The 19,681-nt window shown below is 35.5% G+C and overlaps 3 protein-coding genes across 3 annotated transcripts; 2 read left to right on the forward strand and 1 right to left on the reverse strand.

The window, feature by feature from the left end:
* The first annotated feature begins 6,653 nt into the window (after window positions 1-6,653).
* LOC116172854 lies at window positions 6,654-8,339 on the forward strand. Its single transcript, XM_031490152.1, has 2 exons — window positions 6,654-7,523; window positions 8,232-8,339. The coding sequence occupies exons 1-2, from the start codon at window positions 6,654-6,656 to the stop codon at window positions 8,337-8,339; spliced, it is 978 nt and encodes a 325-aa protein (XP_031346012.1).
* Window positions 8,340-8,675: 336 nt separating this feature from the next.
* Window positions 8,676-11,756, forward strand: LOC116172856. The gene is made up of 2 exons (XM_031490154.1): window positions 8,676-10,799; window positions 11,613-11,756. The coding sequence occupies exons 1-2, from the start codon at window positions 8,676-8,678 to the stop codon at window positions 11,754-11,756; spliced, it is 2,268 nt and encodes a 755-aa protein (XP_031346014.1).
* A 482-nt stretch (window positions 11,757-12,238) lies between these two features.
* LOC116171415 lies at window positions 12,239-14,343 on the reverse strand. The gene is made up of 5 exons (XM_031488248.1): window positions 14,196-14,343; window positions 13,913-14,147; window positions 13,517-13,650; window positions 13,320-13,469; window positions 12,239-13,271 (listed from the first exon to the last, which is right to left on the reverse strand). The coding sequence occupies exons 1-5, from the start codon at window positions 14,254-14,256 to the stop codon at window positions 13,120-13,122; spliced, it is 732 nt and encodes a 243-aa protein (XP_031344108.1). The 5' UTR covers window positions 14,257-14,343; the 3' UTR covers window positions 12,239-13,119.
* Window positions 14,344-19,681: the final 5,338 nt, after the last annotated feature.

Consider the following 19,681-nt stretch of genomic DNA (forward strand, 5'->3'; position numbering starts at 1 on the left):
AAAAAGGGTGACTGAGTCAATGTAGAAAATAGCCCAAAGAGACATAGAAGACAACGACGGACCGATGGAAGTAAATATTTATTTTTTGTTGCCGTCGGGATCTCAGAAAACCAAATATCCCAATTTCTAAAATGCTCACGATTACTATACTTTTATAGTGCCTTAGTTTTAGATTTTTTTGATTATAAAGGTTTTCCTACAGTAATCGTATAGTCGTACGAAGAGCTTATTGATACTGCCGGCCTGTGTGGCGTGGAAGCTGGACCTCGGTATGCAGGGTCCTGGTTCGAATCCCGATTCGGGTATGGATTTTTGTAAATGTATAATGGTTGGGTTGGCAAAGCAGCCTTTGCAGTACCCCTGCCCACTTAAGAATAAAGACCAAAAATAAAGCGCAGGTTCAAACGCCTTTTTGTCACCTGTAAGGTTTCTCGTAACTATAGAATAACAAATTTCAAGGCTTTTGAAGTGACGAAAGTTCCTGGTAATAATATCACTAAAACAACCCCAATGAGTCGTTATCTTCAAAATTTTCCGCGGAGTATTCAATTTCATAGCGATTTTAAGGCAGCCGACGCGACGTTCTCAACCTTACTTAACGACCTATTTATTCTGATACCTAGCAGATATACATAAAAATCACAAAAATTCACGACATTCTTTGTGACTGTCCCGCACTCGTCCAACTGAGAGTGCATGTTGGGGGGAATCCTGGCCGCACATGATCAAGACGCGATGGGGCTGATGACAAGCTGGTAAGAGAGGAAGAGAAAGGGAAATAAAATACAGAAGCTATACAAAGAGACAAGATTTGAGAAAGGGGGAAGGCGAGGCAGATTTGAAGTGTAAGGAGGAGAGTGCTATTTGAAATGTCTGAGGTACCAGATGGAAGGGAATAACGAAACAAATGCACAAATAAAGAAATGACTAGAAGTAGCGGTGGGACAAGACTGAAGAAACTTGTCAGCAAACGCAAGAATAAGTCTAGAATAAGAAAATACCTATTATTGACGTATGTAATGAAGAAGTGAGGAAAAAAGAATTGAACTGTAATGATTACAAACACGGTATCACTAGTAGGTATTTGGACGGAGATGAAAAACACCAAATTATGTAGTACCTAGACGAAAACGAAAAGTAGAAGGTGGTCTTTTATTACACATTTGTGTAAGTTTTATCGTTATTTGCGTATGTAAGCATATTTGAATATTTTTATAAATCTATCCATTGAACTTGTGTTTAGCTTGTTTTCGTTAGTTAAAATCGTCTTGCTTGCTTCACTGTAAAGATTTAATATGTATACTTGATCTCCTTCTGTAAAGAGTCTTTAGAAAATTTTAAATTTAAACAGTGCATCCGACTCTTGTTTTACCAAATTAATGCTGTTTTATAACTAAACATTTTGAATTATTTAAAAAAAAACGTTGCAACACAGTAAAAAATATGAGTACAGTACTAATAATCCTCAAGAACGTGCAGTTTGGTAACGTCGTTTCAATCGCTAGTGACTTTAGATTTTCGTTGAGATGGCGGAACGTGGTTACAGGATAAAGATTATGTAACCGTAGAGATTTGTGCCGTCTATGTAGGTTACAGGCTTTTTATTTTATCCTAAATCATTATAGTAACAATAACTCCTTAGTGACGGGTTATGTTATGGCACATTTAACAACACTAGTGTTGAAATTTCTTAACAACCATTCCTTATCTATTGAAGTGTCTAGAATATAATTCATGGAACACATTAACTTCTAAATAACTGTGTATTTTCTTCGGTTTTAGACTTGTTACTGACTGTCCATTAATTGTACAATTTTGTACGTTTTCAAATTTTATTCTTCCCGAAGAAACGGTGCCCGAGAAAGACTGTCCAAGGAACATCGGTGGTGTTAGTATTAGTGCCACTAATCAATCTTGTTTTGGAGAATATGCTGATTGGTCTTCATAAACGATTTAACTATTTCATGGGAAGAAACCTCCACAGTTTCATGTGTGATCAACATTTTTTTCAGCGTCTGGAGATTTTCGTCCATACAGAGGAGGACTCAAATTTCTCCGACTAACAAAAAACTTTCACTTATATGAATAAATAACAGAGAATGACTTACCGGTTCAGAAACGTATGCCAACATGACATTTAAGATAATTTGACTAAAACTAATATTTAGCGGCATTTAAATAAATCAAAATCCTTTTTATATCTATCCACAGACTATTAAGAGTATTAATTAAATTAAGATTAAATTATTAGTTAGTTTGTCAATTAGATTGATCACTACTGTTAATTTTATTTGATGTTAATTCAACTACTCTGCTGCTGTACTTGAGCAAAAATAAAAAATTCTTATTCTTATTTGCAGCGAGCTGAATCAGCCTTTTCTTTAATGTATGAATTAATTTCGCACATTTTCATGAAAATGTTCGCCCCTCGTTCTTCAAACATATTCCCTCGTAATGTAAAACCCATAATAACGTTACTTGGTACGTCAACTACTATTGCGAATTCACCATTGTATTGAGCAAGCTTACGTAATGCTTAATTTAGGTCTTATGGTTAATTATTAAAAGTTGTATGAAGAATCAAAGTTGATGATCAAAAACACCACAAAGTCCGCTGATCCCGCTTGCGAGGCTTCTAGCGCTTATAGTTAGAGAAAACTCCGTGACTTGAATTATACTTGATTACGCAGAATATTTCTGTGAAAATATGGCACTTGATTAATCTTATATATATTATACGTATATCTGTTAAGAACGTTCACTTGTATTTTAAATATTAGTGAAGAGGTGTCAAACTTTGTTAAACTTTTTAATAAACACGATACTATGCTTTAATTTGTTATTAGATTAGTCAATTACTCTGGTATGTTACAATTATGCGTAACATCTTACGGTACAATTTACCTCTTCAGCAATAAAAATTATGATTTTGATCGCCCGCACGTTAGTAAGGGAGATATCGCATTGGGGTAAAAAATGATCCCACACTTTTTTGACGGAAATACACGTTTTGAAACACCAGGAATCCGAATCAAACAAAATTTTGACGATGTCGGCCTGTCTGTCTTTCTGTCTGTCGGTCCGTCTGTATGTAATAAACTTGTTCTCATCATTAAGAATTAGTCTTCATGCTATGATATTATTTATTCAACTCCTTACATCGGACTGTAATTTATTACTAATACTAAAGACTGCTAATTACCAATATCGACTACTCTCGATTAAAAACGTGCATTGGGCTTTGGATATAAAAGTGCACAAATGCTGAATGACAACTTCCAAAATTAGCAAATTAAACGAGTAATTAATTTCTTAATACTAAATTACCAAATGTAGGTAAATCTCGTGTCCATCACATGTACTTATCCTCATTTCCGGCTAAACGGCTGAATTGAACCAAGTTTGGTCCACATATTCTTAGCTTAGACATAAAAGGAAGAGCCGAAAAGCTTTTCTGCAGAACGCGCATGCGAAGGTGTGCGGGTGGAATCTGTGCTAGCCACAGCAAATTTTTGTATAAGGTGTTCTAAAATGGATCCGGTAAGCGCAAATAAGGGTAGGTTAAACATTTACCTGAGGACCATACTTAGAGATCTTCTTTTTTTTTCACAAATGCATAAAAAATCATGCCTCCGACTGTTCCTTTCCTTTTCAATTTTTCGTTGATTGACTTAAATGAAATGAACTTCTTGTAATAACATGGACATGGCTCTTTGGTAATGGATATTTTAACTTAACGATCACGAATGAGTAGCCTTTTGAAAATGCCTCGCTTGTATTTATAAAATTAAAACTGAATTTGGATGCCAATACCATTCAAAAACGCCCATACGACATATCAATATAAATTACATACACAAAACATGATATAAAAACAGTTAACAGATTAAAGGCAAGTTGCAAAAAAAAGCTTGGAGTACCTAAAAGCAGGTAACTGTACGACAAGTGACAGTGACACATCTTTGGTTCAATAAAACCCTTTTGTTAAAAGCGATATGGAAAGTTATATGAGCTTGGAAGCCAAATTCAACGTTAACAACAAAATATAAAGCAGCGTAGGAAGCGTCGAGATACATTACTTACCTTAATGACACGCCCGTAAGACCAGACGGCTTGAGAGGGTGTAAAGACTCATGGCAGATAGAATGGCATAATGTAAGATACTCACCTAAAGGAAATAAAACCAGCCATTATCCCATGGGTATACCAGAAACTGAAGAAATTTTTCTTGATGAAAAACGCGGAAGTATTAATGAAATATCTAAAAATAACAGGACTAATAAAAAGAATGTAATATCTTATAATGGGATGATTGAAAAAGGCAAATACATAGTAGTCGAGCCTTAAAGAAACCGGTTAACGGTTTTTTAAAAGAAAGCACTAATGTGACGTGACCACTTTGTACGTCCGTCTGTCCAACCCTACGGCTGTGTCCCTATTAGATGTTAAGAGCCGGTGCTCTACTTTTTTCGCTATTGGGTTCGTTATGGTGCTGAGGTTTTCACCAAGGAAGGACTTTTTTCTGCGTTTATTACCAAAAAAAGTTAACAAAAACCAATTTTTTCATGTATGTACTATAATTTTACAGTTTTGCCGTTTATTATGCTTATAAATTCTGTGCTTTTTGTACAATCAAATTGAAATGACGTGTCAAAGAATAGGTTGTATATGCGCAGTTGTAACTTTCTTACCTGTGGACGGATTTTTAATAGAGACATCGGTTACGTTGGATTTATTTGAGCATTTAAGTTTCCGTCCGTCGTGTTCGTTGTGTCTTTCTGCTCACCCGAAGCACGTTTATTTTTAGATCGCTGCTTTAAGTCACCCTATATACCATTGGGATCTAGTTGAAATTGTTAGGTAATATTTCAGGAGGTAGGAAAACTATCTATATATTTTTTCTTATGTTAAAATCATGGTTAAGGTTGTTACTTTACTACAACCGTATCTTTAATAAGTAACTAAGGAAGTGTGCCATTATTTATGGCCTATGTGAGGATTTTTCTGAAATTTTAATAAAATGTTCTACCTAAGAAAGAAAATTAAACGGAGCATGATGGACGGACTTTTTGCTATACCCTGACATGTATAAAAAACGTGACCAAAGCTTGGTATGCGCTGGGTCCGTTTCGGTTTTTGGACGACTACACCGGAAAAAATTGGGTGCAAGGGAGAGATTCTTCGCTGAACCTTCAAGGCGAACCCATGTAAGTCGCGTAACATGTATTTTCAACTGAAAGTTTTACGACGAATCCGTATAATTGAAGTATACAGAAGATTCAATGTTTTAATGCGAAAGTTCAAGTTAACTCCCAAATTACAAGGGAAAACTGCAGCGCCAATTCCTGTGTTTTGCTTTTAAATTCTTTGTGAGTTGCCATTACGAGTAAAACTAATATAAAGTGACGTGAACTTTTGAATATTAAAAAGAACCACGACTGTGTTTTTAAAAAACAAAGTAAAAAACACAGTTGTGGTTCTTTTTAATATTCAAAAATTCAAATCTTAGCAGAACCAGAAAATGGAAAACTTCATCACATATAAAGTGACGTATTTATCCAAAGCGGAACTTTGCTGTATAAAGGAATTGACAGGTTGGCTGAGTTATTTTCAATATACAGATTCTGGATTAAACGGTAACCGGTAAAAAGTTTAAAGACGATTAAATAGTATATTAAGATACAAGTGTATAATCAAGTCTTTAAAGCACGCGCAACGAGTTTAAGGGCACGACGCAAAGCGGAGTGCCTTTAACGTTGCAAGTGCTTTAAAGATCAATTATACACGTGTATCTTATAGTATTTTTTATTATACCTGCAGTATAATTTAAAAATAGGAAATACAATGAAGTCATATTGACGTTATACTCGAATACATGTCTAATTAAGTGGGCTTGGTGTTCGTAATTTCACGATTGCCATGGAAATGTCACTTGACGTTTGCTTATAAAAATCATCGTCTTTGACAATTAAACGATTTCCGTTGAAAAAGATAATACACCGTCCATTCAATCGATTGTTGTAAAATCTAAACAAACGTTGGTATAGGTGTAAAATCCAACTCCAGTAAAGCCTATTATAAAGAATATGAAAAGTTCTTGCCATGGATGAATAGGAAGTTACCTACGAATACAGTTTTAAATGCATCCATAATGCTGTCATATATGAAGGAAATGTCAAAGGTATTTAAATCTTCTATATTTTGGTGCATTCATTCAAAACTTTAAAGCAATGCTGCGATTAAAAAGTGGAACAAATTTGGAAGCATGCCCTAAATTACGCGCGTTTGTGAAAGCTTCAACCAAAGGATAGGTACAAAAGCCAAAGAAATGTTCTGCATTTACAGAAAGCGACCTAAGAGGATTTTTTATTTCATCCAGATGACAGTTTCTGTTGGAAAGTGTGTTGTGCATGTTTAAAAAAGGATGAGTTGATTGTTGTTAAAGTGCGATGAGTTTTTTTTGTTTTGTAAAAACGTCAGATAATAAAATTGTGATTTTTGACAGGAAAAAGAAAAATAAAAAACGATTTGAACTTAATCCGTGACAGGACTCATTTTGTAATTAGAATTGATTACCTATTATTTTAGGTAAGAAACCACATATTTGGCGACCGTGTCTATAGATCTTGCAATCTCAAGAAAACGAAGGAAAGATGAACCAAGCATCCCTTAGCAGGAAGCGCGCTCCAATGCGAGCAATGATTACAAAGACTATTAAGGAAATTGAATTGGCGCTAGATACCAGAGATCAGACGACGTTTGAGACAAAGATTCATTGGTTGAAAATGAAAGGTGAAGAATTAGCGAAAATGGATGAAGAAATGATGAATATTCTTGCCGAGTCGAATGATTCGGAAGAAGTCCTAATATCAGAAGCCGAAGGCGCGCAGCACTACCAAGAAGAAATATACCGCTGCACTTTATTGAATACGAGTTGTGAAATTACATCCGCTGGTGTTACTGTATCGAATAGACCGGAAGTAGGTAGAATTAAGTTACCTAAGCTAGATTTACGAGTTTTTAATGGAGAATTAGAGGAGTGGCTCGGCTGGTGGGCTCACTTTGAAAAGATCGACAAAGCTTCTTTGGACGACGCAGAGAAATTTCAATATCTGGTGCAGGCTCTGGCAGGACCTGCGAAAGAATTAGTTTTAGGATTCCCGCCAACGTCTGAAAATTATCCTAAGGCTTTGAATTCCCTAAAAGAACGTTACGGAAACCAAGATTTATTAGGCGAATTGTATACGAGAGATTTATTGCAGCTTTGCATACGACAGTCGAAATCTAGACAGGATATTCTTCAAATTCATGATAAGGTTGAGACAGCATTACGTTCTCTAGAAAGTTTGCAAATTAATATGAAAGATTGTGCTCCTATAATTACCCCATTAGTTGAATCTACTCTTCCTGAGGAAACGCTCAAAGCATTTCGACGCGCATTACCTGTTGAGAAGCAATCATCTAAAGATCGACTAACATTTTTACTGCAATTCCTGAAAAAAGAAATTGATACAGAGCAGAGGGTAAAATTAGCTTCTAGATGTTTTGACCCTTTTCCGACACGAACGCGTACAGCTCAAGTACTACATACTAAAGAAAGAACCTTTGAAAATATTTGTATTTTTTGTGAAATACCCGGACATAAAGGAAAAAACTGCAGGAAGGCGCTTAGGATGAAAATAGACGATAAGAAGGCTATTTTATTGAAGAAGGGAGCATGCTTTATATGTACCGAAAAAGGACATACCCTCAAAGATTGTAAAATGAATGAAAACTGCCCTGTTTGTCAGAAGAGACATGTTTTACCTATGTGTCCTGTAAACCGTTTCTATTCGACTGGAAGAGGAGTTCCACAAGAAGAAAATAAGAGTGAAGTACAACCGAATCCTGAAAAATTCGAAAATAAGGAAACATCTTCAAACTCGGTAGTTATGTCAGTTGCTACGATTTTGCCAACAATTTTAGTTCCAATTAGAGGAAGATGGGGACAAGTCCGCAAAGTACAAGCCCTTGTAGATTCGGGATCTCAGAGATCATATATAATTAGTAGAGTCGCGACAAAATTGCAATTGCCTATTATTGGAACTGAAAAAGTAGCATTTGCCCTCTTCAGTGGAGTAACATCAAAAGAACAAGGACTGAATTGCTATAGAATTACAGCTCAATCAAGAGACACTATTTTAGAAATGGAAGTATTAGGAACAGATCGAATAACCAACTATACCACGCAGGTTAATGTTAAAATTGAAGGAAAAGAAACAGAAATTAGAGCTAGTAGCGGTCCAATAGAAATGTTGATAGGAGCTGATTATTTCGGTTCTCTACTGACCGGAAACTGACGAGTTTTAGATAAAAATCTCACGGCATTTGAAACTTTATTTGGTTGGACTGTGTTAGGAACACCCTCTGCACTTAGAACCTTCTCAACGTGTGTTGCGATAAATCACATAGAAGAAATACACGACCTTGAAACTAAATTCTGGGAATTGGAACTTCTTGGTATTAAAGATGATGCAATACAATGTGATAAAAAAGAAGAGATCATGAGAAATTTTTATGAGAATTTCAAGTACGAAAATAAACGCTATACTGTTTCGTTACCTTGGAAAAATGAAGTTCGTCCTCCGCCCAATAGAGCTCTAGCTGAAAGGCGATTAAGAAGTGTATCCAGTAGGATGACTCCTGAATTATATACCGAATACGATGCAGTTTTGAAAGATTGGATACTGACTGGTATTTTAGAGGAAGCTGAAGATAACGATAAAGGACACTATCTTCCGCACCGAGTTGTCGTACGTGAACAAAGTAACACAACCCGAGTGAGACCTGTTTTCGATGCATCCGCGAAAAGCGGGTTTTTGCCTTCGTTGAATGATACCCTCTCTGAATGCATAAATTTTATTGAATTATTGCCAATAATTCTCTTAAGATTTAGAGAAAATTTAATCGGTTGTTGTGCCGATATTGAAAAGGCTTTTCTTAGAATTAACGTGGAGGAAAAGGATCGCGATTTTTTGAAAATACTTTGGTGGAACGAGGAAGGAGAGATCATTTCATTAAGACATACCAGAGTTGTATTCGGCCTAAAACCGAGTCCATTTTTGTTATGTGCAGTAATCAAGACTCATTTGAATAAATTGAAAGACAGCAATTTCAAATTTCCTTGGGTAATTGAAAAGATGAGTAATTCGTTTTACATGGACGATCTAGTCTGCAGTGTGAATTCTAAGGAAGAGTTAGATGAATTTTTAATTCAAGCTAAAAATGTTATGGAGTCTGCTTCGATGATTTTGAGAAAATGGAAATTTAGCGGTTGCGATACACATGACGTGACAGTTTTAGGAATCCTCTGGTCTACGGACACCGACGAATTAGGATTAAACATTGATTGGTGGGAAGAAGAAAAGTTGCAGAAGCGGGACACCAAGCGTCGTATTTTAAGTTTGATTCACAAGCTATTTGATCCTATTGGCATAGTATCGCCTGTGTCAATAGTTCCTAGAATTTTTATGCAGAAGATTTGGAAGAATAAAATAGATTGGGATACCCCAATCAATGAAGAAGATCGAAAAGAAGTTGCAGATTGGTGTAAAGATATTCATTTGTTGAAGAAGGTTAAAATTCCACGATTACTAGGTAATGTAGAAACGATTAAAGGTGTTCATGTCTTTTGTGATGCCAGTAAGGCTGCTTATGCCTGCGTTATACTTGTAGTAATCGAAGATGATGATAGGAAAATTGATGTTCGTTTTGTTACCAGCAAAGCTAGGGTAGCTCCGAAAAATGTAACAATTCCAAGATTGGAACTGATGGCCGTTTTAATCGGTGTAAGATTGTTAAAATCAGTCTTAGATTCAATGTCTTGGAAGGACAAACCTGTATTCCTGTGGTCCGATTCAACTACAGTCATACAATGGATAAAGCGAAATGAAGCGTGGTCAATTTTTGTAAAGAACCGAGTCACAGAAATTCGCAGAAATTTGGCACCCCATGTAACTATAAGGCACGTACCTGGGGCTAATAACCCGGCAGATTTACCATCGCGTGGATGTAGTATTAAGAAATTTATAGAATGTAAATGGTGGGAGGGACCATCATGGATACGAAATTTAGAAGAATGGCCGTATGAAACAGAAGCTTTAGATGAAATAGAAATTGGTCTTGAAATGAGAAAGATTGAAAATGTACATGTTTGCACTGAAAAATTGAATTGGAAAGACCATTTCTTAATACGCTACTCTTCGTTTCAAAAAGCAGTTCGAGTTCTAGCTTGGATACGTAGATTTTTTAGAAAATTTCGAATAGGTGAGCATCTCGAGCCAGATCTCACTGTAGAAGAAATAGGAATGGCAGAGGAACACATATTTAAGCTTATACAAACGGATTTAAGAACCGATGGAAATAACTTAGAAACATTTAGAGATTCCAAAGGATTGGTAAGATTGCGAACCCGTATTGTTAATCGAGATGATAATGAATTATTCCTGTGCCCGATTGTATTGCCTGGAAGCAACGAATTAGTCTATCGATACATTCGTGAGCATCATGAAAGAATGGGACATCAAGGAGTGCAATTGCTCTTGAATAATATAAGAGAAAGGATTTGGGTGATAAGTGGACGACGTATCGTTCGGAAGGTAGTAAATTCGTGCGTCATTTGCCGAAGGTTTAGTACTAAGAATTTAGAACGACCCACACCCCCATTACCTGTGAACAGGATTAAAGATGCGGCCTGTTTCGAAGTTAGCGGTGTCGACTTCTGTGGACCGTTTTTACTGAAAACTGGAGAAAAGGCCTGGGTATGTTTATTTACCTGTGCTGTATACAGAGCTGTTCATCTCGAATTATGCCTATCATTATCCACGGATTGTTTTCTACAAGCATTAAGATGTTTTGTTGCACGAAGAGGGAGACCTAAGAAAATTTATAGCGATAGAGGAACGAATTTTGTTGGCGCAGCTAATCTACTTGAATTAATTAACTGGGAAAAGGTAAACAAATTTGCTACAAGTGAACGAATTGATTGGAAATTCAATGTGCCCAGTGCCCCTTGGTGGGGAGGTTGGTGGGAGCGTTTAGTAGGACTTCTTAAAAATATTATGAGGCGTGTATTAGGACAAGCCACCTTACATTACCAAGAACTTTACACAATCTTGTGTGAATGTGAAAGCATTATGAATAATCGTCCTTTAACTTACTTAGATGAAGGTGGTGAAGTAGCCCCGTTGACCCCAGCTATGTTTTTAAGAGATCTTATAGAAGATGGTATGCCTGAAGTTCGAAGTGAAAGAGATGATTTAACCAGACGAGCATTATACCTTGCAATGCTCCGGAGAGACCTGAGAAAACGTTTTCGAAATGAATATTTAGGTTTTCTTCGAGCTCCTCGTCATAAGAGTGACTCCCGCTCCTTGATGATTGGCGATATAGTTCTAATTGGAGACGACAATACCAGACCTTTGGATTTTCCCCTTGCGGTGGTAGAAGAAATGGTTCCTGGTATAGATGGAGTTGAACGAATGGTTCGGCTACGCACAGAGAAGGGAAAGATATGTCGTCCGATTCAGCGGCTCTACCCACTAGAGATTCGTAGTTCTATTGGTAAACTGAAGGAAAATGCTGAAGTGGAAACTACCGTTCCACCTATTGACATGGTGGACTTGAAGGATGACAGTCAAGAAGATTATGCATCGGAAAATACAGATGTTATTGATCGAAGAGGACGGGTTATACGTAGACCAAGTCGTTACCTTTGATCAAGAAAATAAGATTTCTTGGGTGGGAGTATGTTGGAAAGTGTGTTGTGCATGTTTAAAAAAAGGATGAGTTGATTGTTGTTAAAGTGCGATGAGTTTTGTTTTGTAAAAACGTCAGATAATAAAATTGTGATTTTTGACAGGAAAAAGGAAAATAAAAAACGATTTGAACTTAATCCGTGACAGGACTCATTTGTAATTAGAATTGATTACCTATTATTTTAGGTAAGAAACCACATATTTGGCGACCGTGACAGGACTCATTTGTAATTAGAATTGATTACCTATTATTTTAGGTAAGAAACCACAGTTTCAAAAGTCATACTTGAAGTATCGTTACTTAGCAACTTTAAAGCACGTGTGTTTTAAAGGCCCTTTTTCGCACGCATTTGAGTGTTTAAAACGGAGATTGTGATTCAGGTATAATAAAAAAGTGTTTTTGCTGGCTGTCAAAACCCTAAGTAAAGAAGGAGAAAATCTAAAACACTTGAGACATAGTATATTCCATGAACAGATTTATATACTTTTTATGAATGATAAGCGATTCCAAACAAAAGATTTTGGTGATTTTCTTCATTAATTAATTACGAAGAATCGCAATTTCAGTCGGGGAATTTTTCGCTCAGCTCGTATTCGGAAACCAGACTTTTGATATCCGGCTCATCTTCAATAGCACTGATCCTTGAACTCGTAGAAATCGATTGGCGAAGATTTGACATCGCTATCTCTTTTCGTTCTCGCGTTAGATGAGGAACAGGCAGACGGACAGACGGACAAAATAATCACGTAAGGAGAATTTTTATTCTTTCGAAAAATTCCTCTAAAAGTGGATTGCGAATGCACAGTACATTACTTTTTGAATTGACCATTTCTTTTCTGAAATTTTAACTGAAGATGTTTACTTACAAAAGCGATCACACGTCATCAGAAATTGATTGTTTATGCGCAAAGTCATCCTTCTTAGTTCCAGGCGGATTTGAAAATGAATTTGACTATAGAGCAAGTAACCATTTTTTTAAGACCGCGAATCAAGTTGTTAAAATAGAAACTAATCGTGGTAATTTTACTTATCGGGCAGGAAAATTATAACAAAAAAGTTGTTCCTCGCTATTATGCATTTATGCATAGGGTACAAAAAGTAGTTGTGTCTTTTGTTGTTAAAGCTGTACAAACAAATTTTTTACACCATCTATGAAGAATAAACTACGCCCATGAATTTTGACAATAAGCTCAATCAAATTTTGATTATTTATTAAAAAAAAAAATAAAAAATAATGACAGGATGAGATGAAATAGAATTTTTCTAAATTTACCCAAAGTTCTACTACTGCCCCCAGCAAATTTACCGCTTAGCATGAAATTACTATGCGGGAAACACTTCGTCGTATTTAAATTTTTTCGTAATTTTGTTAGCGATGGACAGAAGTATAGATGAAACTCGTCGTTCGATTAATGGCGTTACAATCCCAAGGAAATCTTTCCTGTTCTGATTAAGAATGTCATTCGCTGCTTTGACTAAAATTATAAAATTAATAAAGTATGATGGTCAATGTACATGCATACTTAATGTGACATCGTTTGGAGTAGGAGTCTCTAAAAGGATGTTGTAGTCCCCGATTTGCAGTTGGACCTCCAAACTTGTAAATTGGAAGGTATTTTCACCATTTGCTTGTTTAGACTCGGCCTTTAGTACAGCGGTTCCAAGACAGTTAGCTAAAATAAAGCGTTAAGAAGTGCAAACAATTAAAAGCAGAACGTACTCGCATTTGCATAAAATTTGCCTTGCCCTTTGAATGGTACTACTAAAATTCGGGCGTTTATATCGAAGTCGCCAGTCAATCTTAACAAAGGTATTATTACTTGAATACGGAACGTTAAATTGGGAATATTTGTTCTGAAACAAAAGCTCATTTAGTTCAAGGGCACAGCGAAGTTTTTTAAATAATTAATCGACATAAAAAACTCGATCACATTATATAACAGATAACAACCTATTAATTAGTTACTAATATACTCGTAGATCAACTTACCTACGTGTAATGGATTTATAATTTGAAATAACAAGCGTCATTTGTTTTTTAGAGTTTTTCCGAGAAAATTAACAACAGCCAGCGGCGATTTGTCTATATAAGAATTATAAGGCTATAGGTACTTACTTTAGTTTGACAAGCTGAAAATCGGAAGCTCCGTAAACGTCAATGTTTTTCAGTAATGCCTTAAACGTAGGCGATCCTCTTCCGAGATCTACGTCTTCCACTTTCAGAGGTTCCAAACCAGGCACGTCTAATTCTGCAATGCCTTTCCTTAAACGCGGTCTTAAAAATTCAACAGATTCCTTAATGCAATCGGCAACTTGCGGATCGCTTCTCTTACAAACGTGAATATAATCCGCTAAAACGCACACAATAGTAAAGCCACCCTATATTTAACACCCCTTACGTATTTGGGCACGAGCGCTCACAACCACCAAAAGGGACACCAAACCAAATTCGAAGTACATGTTCACTTCTACCGATCAATTTGGACAATAAAAGTAATGTACCACTTAATTGACTTGTTGTGGAGTAGCCGATAAAAAAGACAAGCTTATTTATATAGTAGGTAAGATTTTTTAAACGTCCTTCAGCAATCTACGAACTTTCAACCATAAATCCAACCAATGAAACTTATATATACAGAAACATTGAATGAAAACTCACCGTATGGTAATTATGTCCTATTTCCAATTGCAATTACAAAAAAGGACTATAACCTTAATTGCCACCGAGCAATTAGATAATTGTAATATGAAATTAAAAGTCTTGGTGTTTATTCTAATGCCGGTAATTAATGAGCATATCTTGAAGATCTAATGCATTTACCTTGGACGATTGTGGGATAGCTCAATCCGCCCAACAAAGTATTACCTATTTATTCTATGACTTTGACATTGCTTCACGGTGGAAAGTTAGGCTTTTACTTTAATTTACGGAAGTTCACCAGGAAAACCGTATTTAAGTGGAGCTAATCTGACTGGCTTAATGTGCGTTTCCAAAAAGTAATTAAATTAAATAATACTCGCTTAAAAAACGTGTAGTTTCGATTACTGCTTAAATTTTCCGGTTATTAAGAAACAAAATTCTCTACTACATTGTCGCTGGTTTTTGCGCACTTACTTCTCCGATTTTGGTAAACTGTACAAGTCATCTCTACACTCACTTTTTACTTTCTTGGTCCAAGCATGATGCCGATCCCTAAATTAACAGCCAAATGAAGTTTTATTAGGGCCAATTTAGCGTTCTACACGTCTAGGTAGGTATGTGAAATAGGGAAATTAACAAACTACGAATGGCTTGGCTTTCATATTGCGCTAGCCGATGTTCTGTATTTAATTTTATGTTTGTATTTGAGCATCTTGGCCTGTAAGTAATTGTTTCTTCTTTACAGATAAAAGAAGAACCCGGTAATTCCAACTTTACGAAGAAGCTGCTTTCATATGTGGCTTCGATCTAAGACGACTTCCTATATAAACAGATCGAACTAATTTTGAAAGAATTGTCACGAAAAACGTATTAAAGACACGTGTTATTGGAGATTTGATTAAAATCCTAAAATTTGGTGGGAGGTGCTCTAAAGGTTACGATGAAGAGAAAATTTGGGGTGTATTAAGAAAGGAACTAAAAAACGAATTGCTTTTCAGTATAACGTCCAAGATCTCAATCTGCCAAAGCAAAGATTATTAATGCCACTTTAATAACCGATTCTGTCCTTCTGTATCTAAGAATATGTGTAAAAAATTTGGTTCCATCCGTTTAACCGGAAATAAGAGTACAAACGGACCGACATACCGACATCATCGACATTTTGTTTGCTTCGGAATCCTGGTGCTTCAAAACGTGTATTTCCGTTAAAAAATTGGGGGATCATTTTTTACCCCAATGCAATACCTCCCTTATCAACGTGCGGATGGTAAAAAAAAATTCAGTCAACCTCTAGAATTAGAAACTCCATTAAATGAAATTTATGTGTTTCCTCTTCGGTTTAGTTTGAGATGTTTAATATACAGATCATTACTTTTGCTACGCCAAAGGCCATGCTAATGACTTTGGGAAAACCTTGGCACAAGAGGAACTGAAAAGGTATTGACGAGTTCGAGCAGGAAAAAAGTAAAGTCAAGTGTAATTTTAAGGACTGTGAGTGCATACGCAGTTCGGTATGAATGATGCTAGTAGACAACCTTAATCGCAGTAAAGGTAAGTGCCCTGGACCGGAACAGCAATGTCAAACAAACCGCTTTAAATTATTGTTTCTTAGCAATTTCGCTCAAAATGTATTAATTTGTCACATCACTAAAAATAAAAGGTGACCTTATTCGATACACATGTCCATTAACGATTAATTAATTAAGAAGAAATAGTGGGAGTAAATTGACCACAAAACACAAAAAACGTTAGCGTCAAACGTGAACTTGAGTGTTATTTTGCGCTTTAGGTATACAAGCACAGATTAACTACAATAGTAGTTAATCGGTGATACAAGATATTGTAAAATTGTTTTCTTTTGCGCGCATGGCAACAAATGTGGGGTGGCATGAAGCTTAACGACTCTATTGACTTATGAAATAACACTCCATGTTCTAGGGACACCTCTTGTACGACAAAGCTCACTCACTGATCCTTTGATCCCTAAAGCCTGCGAAGACAACTCCTAAAATGTTAAACGGCACAATATTGCATTGCAAGTGGCATATTTCATTTGATTATTTAATTGCCAGAATTAAAAGAGCGAAATCATAAAATGGTACGCGTACCATCTCTTACTGCAATTATTTACAGTATAGGTGCAAGGTGTCACTTTATTTTGTTTATAATTTTGAAATTTGTTGAGATACACTCTCTGACTACTCTTGACCTTTTTTGGCAAATTTAATATCATAAATTAAATGACAATTATAATAATCAAATTTTGATGTATAGTTTTGCGGTTAACAATTTTTATGAATTTTTACACTATACAGTGCATTCAATAAAAAGTGCATATTTTACAAACCAGGCGAGTGAAGAGTCATTATTCGCGTAATTGTTTACGCTGAAGCGATTGAGACCATACCCATACTTAGGTATAGGATAGGATCAATATTTTGCGAGATATGAATGGTGTTTGTTGAAAAAAGATGGAAAAAGAAAATATTTCCAATGAAAAGTAGGTTTAATCCACCAAAAACGATTAGTGGAGTAATAACGATATTTACTACTGCTTTTAGAATCTTTGAGTTTAGTCCGTATATATCTACCGATGAGCTATTCGATAAACTCATAATAGCGTCTCTAATATGAGTTTGGGTCTGCAAATATATTCGACATGTTATGATTTATACAGTATTTACAATAGGCTAATGACCAAGTAGTCGACGCCTTAAAAAAAAAAAAAAAAAAAAAAAAAAATATGAGTTTGTGATACCTATTTAAAGGAAAATATGTTTTTTGAAGTATTTGTTTTGTTTAATAAATCTTTTGAGGTTTTGCAGGTTGTAGCAAGTATTGTATTCGATCAGCAATATTTGCAAAGTAATTATTTAATTCATTTTCTGTTGGCGTATCTTTATCGATTTTTATTTTAGCCTTGTTTGTTTTTTGCTTAATTATATTCCATCGTGCTTTATTAGGGTTTGAGCTTTGATTTATATAATTATCATGTGCCTTTACTTTAGCATTTAATATTGCCTTTCTATATTGTAATTTAAATTTTTTAATTGCTGTCTCAAGGTTTGGGTTTAAATGGCTTGATGATTTGCTTAAATCACACAGAAAATGTAGGTGTTCTCGCATGGATTTTAATTCATCATTAAACCATGTTATTAATCTAAAAGGGGTAGTTTTTGAAGAATTAACTTTAATATGTCTAATTGGAAAAGCAGTATGATGTGCTTTAATTAGAATATTATTAAATTCTTCAAACTTTCTATTTGAGCTTGTGCCACCTACAAAGTCAACTCTTTTCGCAGAGAGTAAGTTGTGAAATTTTGAAATTCCGTATTGAGTAATTGGTTTAATGCTATAACATTTTTCCCTAAGCGGAAGGTTTACTTGGGAAGCTAATGCTACGCTAATTAGCTGACCAGAGTGGTCTGATATAAGTATTTAGGTCACATATAGACGTACTTATTATCAGATGCGTTTAAATTTGTGAGTATATTGTCGATGCAATTTCCCTTTCTTGTACCTTCAGTTACAGTTTGTTCTACCTACTGCTGTTTTTACAGGGTGTCTGTCGTATTAATAAAGGTCACAGGCTGGAACCGTCAATTGCACAGCTTAGACAAAAATATTTTGTAAACTAAAGGAGACAAGAGAAATCGTCGGAAATTATTTTGAAGTTTCTAGGTTTGCCGCTAGAAGGCGTACGATTCATAGTTAACTATTTTTCGTAAAATATACCCAACAAACATGCATATAAACATGCATCACAATTTTGTATTTAAATTTTCAAGAAAACCTACAAAGTTTATGTAAATAGTATATTACAAGAACTTTATATTGAGATTTAATGTATATTATCGTGTTACCTAATTCGTTACCCTCGATACTAGATAGGCAGCAGCTTTTGTTTGAATTTGAAGCGTCATGGCGTTTTATCGCGTTTAGGAAGTTTTATTGTCATTGCAACGAAATAAATGCGTGATTGAAAATAGTTCAACACTCAACGTGAAATTTACACTAAATAGTAAAAAATGAAGCATAATTTATAAAACACAATACTTAGACTGCCAAGTGCCAATGTAATGCCGCATAGGGGTGATTTACATACGAACATAATTATGTCGAAATAAAATCGGTTCATCTGTGCCTCGCTGACTTTGAGGGTGAAAATTGTGTAATATTTGTTGTGTATAATTATTTTCATGTAATAACCGGCCTAGAATCCAAAACAATTCGTACTCTTTCGATCAGACTTCTCAATCAAAAGTTATAGACTAGAAACCAATTTCGAAACAAAATTCAAAGGGCTGTAACTTTTGAACTAGTAGCCCAATCTTGGAACTGTTTGAAATTATGGATTCTACAGGCCACATTCTATAAGAAAATTTTTTTTCCGGGTCGATCTGAGACAATTTTTTTGCGGGCCTCAAAAAAAGGCAGTGTATAACCTTCCTTTTTTACCAAAAATCGACTGCACCAAAATTTTTCGGGAAAACGCTTTTTCTTATTATTTTTGGTGCGTACTAATAACCCATGCATCGCGAAAGTTGGTTTTGCCTTTATTCTAGTGTACACCACCTTCGAAAAGCTTTCTTTTCAGATAAGTTTCTTGACGGATAGGGCTTTAATAAATTTTTAAAAAGTGAAAGGTCAGTATTTCCGATGAAGTATTATGGAAAGAATGGGTCATGTGCTTCTTTGGGTACAGGATGCGGTCGTCGCATATTTAAAGTGTCCGCTTTGAGGTTTCGTCCAATTCTTGAATTTTTAAACACTGTCCCATCACCGTTACTTCCATAGTCGCCCATATCAATTGGAATAAAATTGCTCTGTATCCGCTATAGCCAATAATTGCAATAAAAATTAACTTTATAAATTGGATTCTAATGTGTCTCCCATCGATGCCCCCGATAGAATTGGGTAAATTCCAAAGTTCCTCAAAGCGTTCAGCTATTTCAATCCATTTCAATTCACTTGGAACTGCCAGATATTCTACTTGCACATTCGACCAAAGGCTATCGGCAGCACCTGAATCCTAAATCCCAACTACAAACTCTTGGATCCGAACTACAGGACGAAAATCGTGAAGATACCAATTTACCATGTGTCCTAGGGATATGATAGAGATAGGGTCTTGCGGTTTGCGCATCTCTGTGCCACTTTTTTGTTAAACTTTTAATAGCAAAAATAAAATAAATCTATACGTCGCTTACCTAATATAAAAACAGTAGCAGGTAGTCGCCCACT

This window comes from Photinus pyralis, unplaced genomic scaffold (genome assembly GCF_008802855.1).
Source record: "Photinus pyralis isolate 1611_PpyrPB1 unplaced genomic scaffold, Ppyr1.3 Ppyr1.4_LG5, whole genome shotgun sequence".
Taxonomy (NCBI): Eukaryota; Metazoa; Arthropoda; class Insecta; order Coleoptera; family Lampyridae; genus Photinus; species Photinus pyralis.